Source organism: Temnothorax longispinosus, chromosome 1, assembly GCF_030848805.1.
Source record: "Temnothorax longispinosus isolate EJ_2023e chromosome 1, Tlon_JGU_v1, whole genome shotgun sequence".
NCBI classification, from domain to species: domain Eukaryota; kingdom Metazoa; phylum Arthropoda; class Insecta; order Hymenoptera; family Formicidae; genus Temnothorax; species Temnothorax longispinosus.
In genome coordinates, this window is record NC_092358.1 from 11,297,143 (window position 1) to 11,312,109 (window position 14,967).

At 39.9% G+C, this 14,967-nt stretch overlaps 1 protein-coding gene and 1 pseudogene across 3 annotated transcripts in view; one reads left to right on the top strand and one right to left on the bottom strand.

Moving 5' to 3' along the window:
- LOC139823365 (lipase 3-like) overlaps window positions 1-14,967 on the top strand; it is a 167,654-nt pseudogene that overhangs the window by 57,836 nt on the left and 94,851 nt on the right.
- Tsp26a (Tetraspanin 26A) overlaps window positions 1-14,967 on the bottom strand; it is a 116,236-nt gene that overhangs the window by 16,968 nt on the left and 84,301 nt on the right. For all 3 annotated transcript variants that reach the window (XM_071795518.1, XM_071795594.1, XM_071795640.1), the window contains exons 2-5: window positions 9,969-10,089; window positions 2,732-2,805; window positions 2,291-2,365; window positions 1,115-1,213 (exon numbers count right to left, since the gene is read on the bottom strand). In XM_071795518.1, coding sequence (XP_071651619.1) covers window positions 1,115-1,213; window positions 2,291-2,365; window positions 2,732-2,805; window positions 9,969-10,089 — 369 coding nt within the window. The remainder of the gene's footprint in view (window positions 1-1,114; window positions 1,214-2,290; window positions 2,366-2,731; window positions 2,806-9,968; window positions 10,090-14,967) is intronic.

A 14,967-nucleotide genomic window follows, 5' to 3' on the forward strand; every position in this document is an offset into this window, starting at 1 on the left:
TTATAGAGTGCCTTGGAACTCGAGTATCGATACAGTCGCTCTACTCAGAAACGTATTCAATTAATGCAGTTTCTGATAACTGATGTTAATTAAACTGAGAAAAAGTATTATGCCGTGTCTTTTATCAATCTCATATTATTCAATTTGTTAAAATGTGAACCGTTGTATTAACTATGACAACACGACGATAGTTTGGACGCGATGGTTTGCCGATGATGGAATCGTGGTGGTAATTCAACGCTTGCGGATTCATCAGCGGTCCCGGAGTCCGCCGTCCGCGCGCATTCAAACATTAACCGAATCAGTCCGCAAATGTTTCCGTATGTCCCCGCGTCGCGCAATAATTTATGTGTGTACATACATATTGATCGATGGATCCGTGGTAATCTACGTCGCATCTACATGGCTATATGAACAGCGCAAACCTCTCGCGGCATGTTTCGATACCGACCTTCATCCATCCTCCGTGGCAGACGTCCGCTTTTTACTCAAACTGAATCCCGCTAACCGCGCGACGGATTCGTCGACTAAATTAATTCTCGCGGTTCCGCTGGATACTTGGCCGAACGTAAATCACTGTCGCGCTCCGCGCGCGCGTTCGTAAAGTATGGCGGATCGAATGAAATTTTCGGTGGATCCGGTTCGGCAGTGTAACGTGTGGTTGCAATGTGCGAGCGAGCGCGTGTGCGGTTTACCGTCGACTAGCTCCTACTGATAGGATTACCGAAATTGCGGCAGTGTACCCGGGCGGTTCTATTGAAATCTCATAAACCACAATTGGATAACCGGATATCGATGGTCGAACGCTACTATATTACGCGCCATTTGGGCGCTGCCGCGTGGCATTCGGAATCTGGATCTGGCCAGATTTTCGTGCTGCGGCCGCGGCGACTCGATAAAGTTTGCGCGAGCTTCCGCGTTTCGGAAACCGCGTCTGACCGCACGATTTCCTGCACTACTTGGAAATGCGAGCACGCGCGCTTATTAAGGCCGCCGCGCCGGTATACGTTCGGCTTCGGTGATTCGATACTTCGACGGGGTAACGAGCACGAGGGAAGCACGGATTATTCTAGTTATATTAATATAATGAAGAATCCTGATATAATCAACTTGCCCAATCTTCTTGAATCCAATCGATGAGGTTCTGCTGATCGGGATCCTCTCTGTAGTGGATGATGAACGCTTGGAAGCCTCCCGTAGCTTGTGACTTTATCTGCGATGAACAAAATATCGTATTAATTAATGTCAATCAATCTGTCTTTTATCAATTAATTATTGTTCTAAGATCTAGCCTAAAATTTTTTAAATCAATCTATCCCAATTTTGTTGCCCGAAACAAGAGAAAAGAAAAGTGTCTGGATATAAGACCGTACACCGAAAACCTCGTAGTCTCTACGAAGACTTGTTACGGTCGGTGATTTCTAGTCCGGGATATTCTCTCCGGACAATTGACGAGCGTCACAGGTGTTGCAGGTGCAATTGCTCAAGGACGAGTTAACTTGCCGCCAGTCGTGAAATAGAATGGCGCGCATTAAAACGCGAGCTGCGTGCGAATACGGGGATATGATGGCACGTTTGTTGGTTGTCCGAAATTTTCCACCGGGAGAAAATTCTCGTCATGTTTAAAGGATACGGTTAATGGAATTAATTAGTAATCCAGGAACTCTCTTGCTGCATAATTATACGCAAACTTCGTCGGCGCCTAGACTATACTCTACATCTTCCTCGCGCACGGGTGTACATATATCCAGAGCGAATGAGATTGTGAAATATGCACCGACGAGAGAAAGAAAGAGAGAGGGAGAGGAATATTATACAATGTATTCGGCATATTCGCTTTGATAATTCAGCCACGTTTCTCGTAGCTACTGAATTAATAAACACGGTAAGCAGAAACGATTACGAATGAACGCAACGAAACTATCTCGAGGAACACTTGTCTTGGAAATGTTGTGTATAATTCTGCAGGATAAATTTTAGTAAAGCTGTATACTTCGCGAAATATCATCTGCGCGAATAATTAAATGCGCACAGGGTATCCATCGAACAATATTAAATTATATAGCTGTAAAATAATCTATAATATCTCACACACGCATTTTAATATTTACTAGATTTACACATAGTATTACACGTATCTTTAAATATAATGTGTAAATATATTCATATTTTGGAAGTTTTGCTGTATAATTATTATTGTACATTATAAATTATAATATATATATATATATATATATATATATATATATAAAATGACTTTATAAATTATATGAAGCTACGTAATATTTACCCAATCTTTGAAGATGAATCCCAGAACACCGACAGTCATTTCCATCAGCAGTAGTAGCGCCAAAAACATCGCGTACTGCAACACGTAAAATTAAATCTATCAAGATCCCATGAGAAATTAATTAGTACCCATTATTGCCCTACTTACTACCCGTTAGAACCATCCTTTCAACGACTCGTTCCCTTACGGGGAACTCTAAATTTCAAGAGTTCACCATCAAAGAAAGCGGAGCTTTTCGGTTTTAAGTACTTTTAAACGTTACATTTCTCAAAGGGCGAACTTTCGTTGAATCGCGCGCGGCGCGGGTGGCCAGCCAATGATAGACCATAGATATCACGTAACGAACCGGAAGCTCGATCAAAGTTCGAAGTTTCCGAAAGATGTTGGGCAATTAAAGTAATCCAGAAAGAACTTAATTGAATTCCGTTATAGGACGCTCACCGCGGCGAGGAGGCATGTGTTCTCCCGTAGCGCGCCGACGCATCCCGTGAAACCGATGATAAATGTCACTGTACCTGCAACAGAATAAATAGTATCGGGTACTTCGTCATCGCGCGAAATGTAACGTGAAGAACACAAATGCATTCGTCAATATATCGTATAATCGTGAGTTATGAGCGTGGGTGCGCGCGTCCCACCGGTGAATTCATTCCCACATCGACATCCCGGCGTGAATTCCCCAGACACATTTATAGGTTCGCAACGAGGTAGATGAAAAAACCATGAAAACTGGAAACTTAATCACGGTGAACGCTGCGTCAGAAGGATTGAAACGGTCCGGCAATATCGGAGGAGATTGAGAAAAAGAGTTGTTTATTTGGTACCATTAATTGAGTTCTAAATCGATAGACTAATCGTAAAAATCATAGTAAATCGAAATTTAGAGATATGTTCACAAAAAGTAGTAAAATTATACCTATATACATATACGTACTGTAAATAGTGTTAAAATTATTTTTAACATTATTATATATATACTTGTCTGGTTCTCATTCTTCCTTTTAATTTTTGGTCCTTGAAGTCGAGAAGATTTTATTAGCCAGCAAAACCAAGGAATTCGAAGTGTTCTGGAATTTCACCTGCGTAACAACTCTGATTTACGAACATACGCCATGTATTAGTTACACGTAGGTTCGCGAATGCATGCAGTAACACAAGTAATTATATTAAAATTCCTGTGCGTTCCAGTTGAATTTCGTGAGAGTGCGTCATCAACAGTACCGCGCTGCACCGATGGTAATGCGAAATATTTATGAAATTATCTGTTACCCGCGAACGAGCGTGCCGCGTAATGAGCGCTAAATCAATTCCGCGTGTACAAAAAGTTCGCGAGCACACACGCTTAAAATTTGCTACATGCTACCACAATTAATCGGTGTGGATTCAAGTAACTCTTTTTCGCCTTTTATATTTAATATGTAAATAACATTAACTTTTATATGATATAAAACGATACGTTTGCATTAAAACTGTTAAGAGAACTTTCATGCGTATACATATATAAATTCGTCATAAAAATGTTTGCGAATAAAAATTGAATTTTATTCATTTATATTGAAGAAAATAGTGTAGAGAACATTCGTCAACTCTTAACAAGGATTCAGCGATGAATCCTAATCAGATATTAGACAATATTTCTATGTATAGTATAATTTTCATAAATTCGAAACAATGAAGAGTAAATTTAATTACACGTAGCAACGAGATGGCGATGACTCGGTCCATTAAAAAATTTGCAACCGCATCGAGAAAACGATTATAAGTCAAACTCGGCGCTATCGAACTTAATTTTTATCTATCATCGAAAGTTATAAGATTTTAGAACGTGTTTCGGAAATGAGGGGGTAACTTTTAATCCGATGCAGGGACGGGCAACGTAGAACGAAGCTCTTTCAAGTAACTGAATAATTAGTCCAGACTTACTTTCGGAACTTTTGTTAAGCCTTGCCACGAACTAGAAGAAAATGGCAACGATGAAACGCTTTGCGCTCGGACGAAAAACTCGATGAAGAAAAACGAAAAGTGCGAATGTAGAAACGTGTATATACTTGAAAGTGCAGTTGGAAAATTTTTATACCAGGATAAGGCTATTACGAGGCATTTTTGTACGTTAACCACATAAACGAAATCTATTTTAAATTATATGAATTTTTTGATTAGCCATTATTGCAATTGTTGCTATAAAAAAATATATATATACTTATGTTTACTATAAAGACGTTTTATTCACGCTACAACTCAGCTCGTATTTGGATTATAATATTTGGCACGCAATCAATGTTTCGTAAAGGAAGCAATGGCAGGCGTGGGCCAATGGTAGACGAAAGAGCTTTGCCGCTCTTGCAATATCGCAACGTTGCTTTATGTCGTATGGTAATAAAATTGCATGATAGAGGAACGCATACGTTTGATCTCACCTCGCGACACGCGAATATAACGGCGAGAGAGTGTGAGCCGATAATATCTGTTTCGATTTTAGGTTTTCGTTGACTAAAAAGAGAGGATACATATACAGAGTAATCCAGGTCTTTCGTGCTTTTCTTCGTATTCCGCGAACAAAATTTGAAGTCAATTCTTTTGTAGCGTGATTTTAATTAGATCCGGTTTCTTGCAATTAATTTAGGTTTAACTTGTGGCACGCAAAATTATGGATGTTTCATGGAGAGCATTTGAATTCGCGATGACGTTCAAGACAGGTGTATACACGGGTGGAAATCAAAACGCAGCACTCAATTGCGATCGCATTTATTTAAGCGCGGAAAACAAACATAATCCAGGATTTAGTGTTTCTCTTTGCACAAGTTACGATTTATCTGGAATGCTGCGCGATTTTGGCAGGCGGCAGCGCTAATAGTTTTAGGCGGATTTCCAAAAGCGTATTTTCCAAACGAGCTTTGCATTGGGATTGATAAACTTTAAAAAGCATGGATTAATTTTGTGCAAAGGTGAAATTATATAAAATATTTATATAGATGTATATTGTAGAAAATTTTGTAAAATAATTGTCAAACTTAGATTAATTTTGCTAAATGGCAGATGTGTGTTGCGACGGATAAAACAAATGGTTTAGAATATCTGCGATACAATGCAATTTTTGTTCTAAGCGTTAAGGGAATCCTATAGTGGCAGTCGTTACCGACATTTAGTTAAATGCATTAAACTTTTAACTGGCTTTACGGAATTGCAAAATTCTTTTACAGAATTGAAGTATGTACAAAAATGTAGTTCCGTCTGGTCAACTTTACATAAAAAACAAAAAAAAATTAAAAATTTGAGCATATAGAGCTATCACTGACGACAATATTTGCTTATACAAAAATACTGCAGGTTATATATATACAAAATGAGATACGCTGGGACATAGGGAAAACATTTCAGAACAATATCGTGCAATTAGAACTAAGATTGAAAGCCTAGAAAACAAGATTAGTGTGTTTAACTTTTATATGTGCAAAAGAACATTCAGGTTGATGGGATAAGCAGTATTGCGTGTAGCGAGTGATGGCGCAGCAATCAAACAAGGACAGATGCCTCTCGTTAGACAAGGACAGATATAGAGAAAACAGGATTAGAAATGTTGACATTATCGACATCGAGGAAGTTCGGCCGTCGCTATAGGATCCCCTTAACTTTCAAATAGTGCAGCTATAAGTCTAAATTGTTGTTATTTATCTGGTAACCGTTCCGCTAAATTAAGCGCAAGCCGGAAGAGGTAGAGTTACTCGTCAAAGTAAATGCAAGTAATTGGAGCATGAGATAATCGAAAAGCCAGGCTCAAGTCGATGGAGTATGCTACGCAAGTACGAAATAATTAACAAGCGCGCGTCGCTTTCCTAAGTACACAAGGTACACATAATGAGGAGACGTCGATTACTTCGATGAAAATGCCGCTTGAATGACGGCCTAACATTTTTTTTGACAAATTTTCTTTTACGTTACATACAGTTATATTAAAATTTTCAGCCAGGGGCGCTCTATTGACGTTTGATCAGCTGCAGCGAAAATTCGTAATTTCAAATACTACCGTGCTGAACAAACGTTTAATGGCTCGAAGTTAAACAATGGGATAGTTCGCCGCTCACTTCGGCTCTACGGAATTAAATATTAGCGCAAATATCGTTTTGTACGGTAAATATTAAACTAATAACGCTTAGGTTGCATTACAATGGTACGATGAATAACAAAATTAACCGAGTACATTTATCTTCACGAAACAGGAGCAGCGCGATAAAGGAGCGAACTAGTTCTGTACCTACATCTGATATATTATTATCCTTCCTTCCTCTCTCTTTATCTTTAATGTGGTATAATTTTCAACAAAAATTTAGCGCGAATATCTTTCAATAGTGTCAAACGAACAATTGAAGTAAGTACTCCTCCTCCTTCTCTTCCTCCTCCTACTACTACTAGTGAATTCGACTAAGGCGACGATAGAACGAACGCGCTGGCCTCTTGTCGCCGTCCCCTTCGAACTTCGAGGGGATTGTTTCCACGGACACGGGGCAAACAAATGGATGAGCCCCCGCAAATCGGCCCCCACTTTCGTACTCGAGCGGTCTCCTGCGTACCGTTGTTCTTCCGGTGTACCTATACCGGATCACGTGCAAATTCGATTTGGGCCGCCGCGACGTCCCGCAGAGAACCACGCCGTACCACAGGCCAGCCCATCGTATACCGGCTTGAATTCGGTCGCCGGGCACATTCCCGGAAGCATTCTCGATATTACGGCTCGGCGAAACCGCGTGCGGGTGACCGCTTCGAAAGCGCGCGCGCGGAATCTCCGGGAATCCACGTGTACACACCCGGTGTGTAATTCCGAATTCGATTCATATAGCGTCACGTCCCGCAACAGCGGAGTCTCGGAATGTCATCCTCTACGTCCGGAAACGTGATGTCCGTAACGGGGAAGAGAACAGCAACCCAGAGGACCGGCGAAATAAATCGGACCCAGACCTCGTCCTAATTTTATGTCCGTCGCCTTACTGCCACCTCGTATCCAATTAAAACTTTGGCACCCTGTTAGAAGAAGAGAGAGAGAGAGAGAGAGAGAGAGAGAGAGAGAGAGGAGGAGGAGGGAGAGAGAACGGAAGAGCCGCAGCGCGCAATCTGCGTCTATTTGCCGGTAGAGCACGTGTATTATATAGCCGACGGAATATTACATTCGCGTCGCGAAACGGAGAGAGAGTCTGTGGTGGTTAATGGAAACGTATCGAGGGGGACGCAGCGAACGCGCTTTCTGTCAGTGCGCCCTTAACCCTTCCGTATCCGCCGTATCCATTTTAATTAGTGTTCCGCTGGCTCTCCTGCAGAATTCCTGGCAAGTTTCCGTGCTTCAATATTTATAGTTCTTCGACGAAAATTGGATATTGAGTGCTTTTCGACAAAGATCGGGATCTGATAGGTTCGGAGATATCGTAGGAAAAATTGCTTATCCTTCGACGTTTAAAACAATGATATACTTTTCAGTGTTAGCATAAAACTCGATTCAAACTTATTCACGAGAAATCTCTGTATTCACTTTGCACCAATACTGGCACGTACTTCGTACACCCTAATGACCGCGTGCATCACGGGAAAATAGGTTGTCAGGATCGCGGCCGACAAAAAGCTCTTTCCTCTCGCGCAAAACGCACCCTGTAATGGCCGGTAATGTCGCGTGTACGTAGCTTATCTTCCACCCTCGTGGCGAGGGAATTGTGTCGTTGCCTTTGGGACTCCGATTCGTAAAACCTCGTATTCGGTGAGGACGCACGTGGTATCATTTATACATTATGATTATACGACTCCGACATTATTTTTCATTCCATCATTCTACCTAATTTACCCCATGGTTTACGTTTACAAGAGAGCGATTCACCCGGGAAACTACCGATTATTTCTTCTCTCTCTCTCTCTCTTTCTTTTTCTCATTCTTTCATTCTCACTTCGTTTGATGCGCTCTTTCTGTTAATTGAAATGGGCTTATTATGTTGCAAACACGCTCCATGAAACGTTTTGATAAATGTTTACTTGGTAAATGAAACTATATCCGCTCGCGGAAAGAAAAAAATTGTATGTAATTGTTAATTGTCAGTTGTGAATGAATAAAATTACTAACATCCGCGAACATAAAAGGCTATTTACGGTATCATAATAAGCGCGTCTCGTAGAGCGCTAAAAGAATAATTCAAAGTTCTTTCTTGTTATAATAACACGTAGGACGTCGTCTTTCTTGCCTCTCTCTTTTCCAAAATAATTAAAACGAATAAATTTCCTATTACTTGTACCACATTAATTTTTTACTATTAGCCCTCTAACGCATTAGGAAAGAAGCGTTCCATAAATCAGACTATCGAGATGAAAATTTTTCAAATCTCCAACGTACGCAATTGTACAGAGGTCTCTGAAAAGCGAAGCGCAGAGCGCGTGCCTAAATAATGTAAGACAATGAGATATTGAATTTCAACTTCAGACAGAGGCTGAATTTCAAAGCACCGCGGCATGGCTATATGTATATCTCTATCTGCTACGAGTCTCGGTTGAATGATTATAAGAAGTGGAAATGGTAAATAGTCCTGTTTCTACGTTATGTCGCTCCCTTAAATTCCTCGTTTCCGAAAGGCATCTATAGGACGTTCCGGAATTCGCGACCTTAACTTTGACGGATTCTTTTTACCGAGTCCGAAGAGCAAAAAAAAGAGAGAGAGAGAAAAAAAAAGTTAGAAAGTATGCGGTTTTTAACAAATTTGTTTCTCTCGGAGAACTTAAACTATTCGAAAAATTTACGACTATGCAGACACCTTAATTTCCGGTTCGCGCCGAGCTTCGTTTCTCGGAGAGGTAAGCTACAATTCTCCGATCTTATCCAAATTACAAATCCGCGCTATATTGTCGGTCGGCGCATTACGCGACTTCCGCGTGAAGGAAGCGCGCGAAATATCGCGGACGAATTAGAACGAATGTCGTCCTTCGGGCAACCATTACGAGACCACCCGAGTGGCGTTAATACAGAAATCAAGTTATGGCCGCGCGGTCGTGCGAAATGGTTCCGCCGACGGAAACGATAGCCCCTTTGCAGGCAGTCCTGAGAGGAAAAATTGCTATCGCCGACACCCCGCCAAGGGAAAGCACCAAATGTCGGAAAACTACGATTCTTACTATGATCAGTCGGTGCATTATGGGGAGTAGTTTCCTTCTTTTATTACAGTTCATTTTCATTCTCTGTCACAAAAATCACTTTATGCTGCTAATATTGTTTTACATTTTTCTGAATTGAAAAATTAGATATGACAAATATATCTCTTATTTGGAATTTATACTTGAAGATTTAAAGAAATAATTTTTAAAAGTTAGCGCTTTTAATTAAAAATCTGTTCTATTCATGCATTAATTTAATTAATGGTCCCGATGTAATTTCTTCAAATGTTTGATATTTTTAAGCGACCAATATATTGCAATAATAATTTCACGAAATGAGTTAAAATCTCTGTCACTCTTCATTGAAGTAAAGCATTGTTTGTATCGTACGTATTTATAATTAGGATTTCCTAAGAACATTTTTGTAGAAAATCCTAAAATTAAAGTTTAGTTCAGTACCACTCGAAGAGAGCCATTATAACTCTCCGTGCGTCTCTGAGAGTCGCGAAATGAGCAGAAGAGAGAAAGGAAGAAAAAGAGAAAAAAAAGCTCTGATACTCACCGACTAGAATGAGGATAAATGCTGGATCGAGTGCGACGTTCGTGAGGCGGGACAGGTTGTTGAAGGTGTCCTTTTCGGTCCATGCCCAGACGCCCACTGCCATGATGCCCAGACCGAGCCACTGCGACAAAAAGAGAGAGAGAAAGGGGGTGAGAGTTAGAGATTGGCTTAAGTGAAGACGAATATCAACGGTAAGTTTCAGCTAACCGGAAACTTCCTCCGAACTGTTTTCGCGCCGTCTGCCATATTTGCGAACGGAGTTTTTCGATTATCCCGACGTGAGAGATATAAATCCCAGGATAGAGATATATAAATTCTAGCTATTATATAAGTAACGCATTAGATTGATGCAAATGCGATTAGTCGTGTGTTTGCCAAATGAAACTGAAAATATTATGTAATTTCGTGAGAAAAAATAATAGATTATTTTTGTCGATCAAGATCGTTGTCGTTGACTTTAATACTTTTACTGTATAGAAAGGGGGGAGGTATAAGAAAAAAAGGATCATTAGAATATAATCGTTGGATCAACGTAATTGCTTGTAGGTGCAAAAAGGTAAATGCGCGTGTTCACGCACGGTTTGTGGGCTTCTGGCGAAACAGCCACTCGGCGAAACTGCGAGTTTGGGTCTCGATTATACGGACCCGGTCGCGTGCGATTGCGCCGCGGATACGATTACCCGCGAATAATGAGAAAAGCACCAGGGGGAAAGAGCGAAAGAGAAGAGAGGGAATCGAACGAGAGTCTAACGGCTCTCGACCGTTAACGGTCTCATGGAGACTCTTTCGCCCGTGTATGTACGCGTAGTTACGTCTCAAATAGTTCGCAAACGACAAACGACAACGTTTGCCGAGTATTCCTCTGGCGGGCCGTTTTGTCAACAATTCTTTTCCTTCGCGTTTTTAAAACCGGCCGCAAAGCTTTGAGATCGTGATTTTGATAGACCGAGCGTAACGCTTTCCCGAACGTCCACCGAGATCGATCGTCCACACGAATTCCCTCTGTCGCTGATGTACCAATCAAATTTGAAATTTCGTCTTTTCGGCGAATTCTCGGATTTTCAGTCGCTCGTGAGATACTTTCTTTCGTTCGATTTAATAATTTAAATTTTAACGATTTTTATCCAAATTTCAACTCGTTTTCACGAATGAGCTCGTCAATTCGCGCGAGGATATAAAACGGTTCAACACCTTTCATCAGCAAGAGTGTTAATTACACAATGCAGCTTTAATATTAGCCTGATTAACATGGCAACCGCATTTGCGGTGAGATTGATATTCGGCGCCGTGGCATTTACTGACATTAAATCCACGCAATTACCGATGACATACGTAGACCATGTCGCGTGACAAGACCGACTTAACGTGAAGTAGCTGCAACACACCTGAGGCTGCGCCTGATAACGCGTACGCATTTCGTGGGGTAATCGGCTCTAATCTCCCCGGAGGGAGACAGGGAGCGACGGGGCGCAGTATGACGGTATACATAACTATTCTCCGCGTTTGCTTTACGTTCGATAATTTTCACGTGCGCGCCGCGCGGGACAAATGGGTCACGGCCTCGTAACACGGTGAATTAAAAGGCGAGTACTGTATTCCGCAAATTGTTATAAGATTATCACGTAAAATCAGTCTGCGTGTCTAATGATATACGTGCTATAATTACGTATCGTCGTAAACCAGGTTGTTCTATTCTGAACCTTTTATTATACACGATAAAGATCGATATCTCGTTCTCGACATTTGCAGGCGGCAATCATTCAGTTTTGCAAAAATTTCGCGCACGGATCCACGTTCTTATCACCGACGGCGAAAGCTGATATTAATAAAAAAAATTATTTATCGCAGGTTTCAAAAGTTAAACGATTCGTACACTGCCACACGCGATAATATCTTACGAGCGAACGCGGGCGGCCTCTTTCTTTTGTGGTTTTTTTCCATCGTGACCAATTTGACGGAAGCTGAAAAGGGGAAGCGAGCGAGAAAGAATCGTCGAACCCGTCGAATTGTTGGAAAGCCATTCGCGATAAATCATCTCGAAGTTGAAATGTACACACGCGCGCGCACAAATACGCGGCTCCCCGTAAATATAATTTGAAATACGCGGTGCGTTTGCATATTTTATTATTGGCAGCTACCAATTGTGCCCATTTTATAGCTGCGAATGAAGCTTACCCCAATGAATGATCATCAATGTTAAGTGACCACTTTATTTTGTAGTTCTACACATTAGTGTATGTCTTGTTTTCTTTTTACTGAACTATTTGTTATATTTATGTTACTATTTATATTCATAAATACATATCTGTCCTAGGCATTAATAAATAACCGGAATTCTCGTCGGGCGCATCAATTATTGGTCGATCAATGTGTATCGACAAACAAAATAAAAAATAGAAGAGTCAAACTGCATCACAAGTCAAACGGTCCTCCGTCGAATTCTGCGCGCAAAGTTTTCCTTTTTATTTTTGGGAAGGCGTATGAATAATTTTTTTCCGTTTCACTGCGGAGGTTCATCGCACGGTGTTTTATTCGCGCCAAAAACTACCCGTTCATAAAAATCGTCGAGACGGTATTTCGCTCTCTCGCCTCCTGTGCGGTCGATGCAGTTGCACGAGAGAGAAGAGACTGCGAGGGAGAAAGGGAGAGAAATGAAAAGCGACGCGACGGTCGCGGCCGTTCGGCTTCGCGAATGGCCTCCCCTGTGACGCGATAACAAATTTTGTGTCCCTTCGCGTCATCTTCGAATACATGTCATGAACACGGCCGGGGCGTCGCGTGTCAACCCCGGTAACCGCAAACAATTTCTCAACGGCGCATAATTCACGATCGAACGGCTCTCGCGCGATCACGCTCGTGACGTTGAGGTGCGAAGGTGACGCGAGTGACGCACGTCCTCTTTTTTCCGCTCGTTACACCGAGACAAAAATACAATTTTAATACAAAAATACAATTGTGTGATGAAAAAAAGCGAAAACTAACGGGGTCTCGCCATACGAATTACATTATTAAATTAAAATTAAATTAGAAATTATTATTAAAATTATAATTAGATTTTACTTGGTTTGAAATATTTTGAATTAATTTTGCGACGCAGCTACTTTTAGAACATTCGCACGATTTATATCGCGAAACGAAAATAGAAAGAAACGCGTACTGCGCGCGTGTTCGTATTTTATCGATGCTTTTATAATTTTCGCGTTTTTTTTCAAAAGCTAAACTCGGCTAATCGATTTACGTGCCGTATACATTTAGATTCTCTTCTCGCGACTATAACGAATTCAATGTTTTATTCCATTGTCTGCGTATTTTTCCATCGTAAAAACGTCTCTCGTGTCTTCGCGTAAACAAATCACTTTTTTGGTATCGAACATAGCATAACCTCCAACAACAATTTGCTAAAAAAAAGATTGACTGTACATTTTATGTCTACTTAATCAAATTATTTATTGTTTACGAATTTCTCGCAATAATTGCGCTCATGATAGCTTGAATAAATGTTGGTTCTGTGGCGTAACGTCGAGCTATTCTATAAATTTTAATATTGTCGCTCTTATAACGGACCACGAATAAAATTGATTGTAAACATTATCGAGAAAATGGGACATTCGGGACATAAAATTTATTAACCGATTTATATAGAGCAATTAATACTAGCAAATATTTTCGCTGGAATAATTAGTGATAACATATATATAGCTTTATCATAACTAAATAACACATAAATAAATAACTGAGTAAAAAGGAAGCTTTGAAAGTTCAATGCGGTTGACGATGTGTAAGTTATATCGATCCTTTAAATACTACCTATAAGGATACATAATTATAAATTGGACGTTCTCAGTCTGATAATTAATTGAAACTTCGCTACATAACGACTATCTCTTGAATTTTATACATGACATAATTAATAATAAAATAATGGTCTCTTTTTAATGAACTGAAATCAAGCTACCTTGGTTCACGATACCGTATGTCCTACTATTTCGGAAAAATTCAAGAGCATTATCAAAGATATCGATGCCAGATTTTATTTTAGTTTCAATAAACTTAAAGGCTTTATCAAGGCCCATAAAGATTTTCTGACAATCAATTAAAAAAAAAACGTTTATAAAATATTCTGCAAGGATTGCAACGCATTCTATGTGAGACGAACGATGATATTATACTTAAAACCAGAATTTCAACATTATTACCATATTCGAGAGAACACACACCCATTTCTTCTGTCATCACAGAACACACAGAATTAACTGCAAACATGAATTTAATTGCGAGAATGTTAAAATGCTAGACAATGAAAAATTTTTATCAAAACGTTTGATTTCCGAAATGACGCACATTCAACTTCAGAAGAATGGTCTTAATTTACAATCAGACATTGAATATCTACACCATGTATACGTCTCAATTTTAAGTAAATTGTAAACCTCGCCCATTATTGTCACTTAATTGTCGTCATTTTTTAGTGTTTTTAATTTCACTCCGGTCATTATTTTAAATTGTTTATTTATTAATTTACTCATGATTTAATCGTTGAATTTGATTTTAGTATTGTCTTTGTCATCAATTTTAAATTCTTCCTACTCTTAAACCTTCACCTACAATACCGTTTAAATTGTGTAGTGAGAGTTGGTTGGACAGTCGGACGAGACGGTTGTTATTTGGAATCAGGATTGTCTTTTAAGTGTATCATTGTCTCAATTGTAACGGCGTTCTCTACTTACAATTTGTATTGCTTCTCGATGTTTTTTACCGCAGCTTCAATGCTTATTCTCACGTTCTCTGAGCTGGTGGGTAAGTGACTTCACTTCTCTTTTTGTTCAAGTTATTACTATCATTTTAACTTCGATCATATAATAAACTATGATCATTAGCTAAGTTTTACTTGGATTTCCTCGCTTGGAAAATTACGCTATTTCTAGACTATCAACTTTTGAAGTTACTCACTTATTTCTCGCCGGCAAAACGTGAGATGATTTTGATTTAATTGTTACCG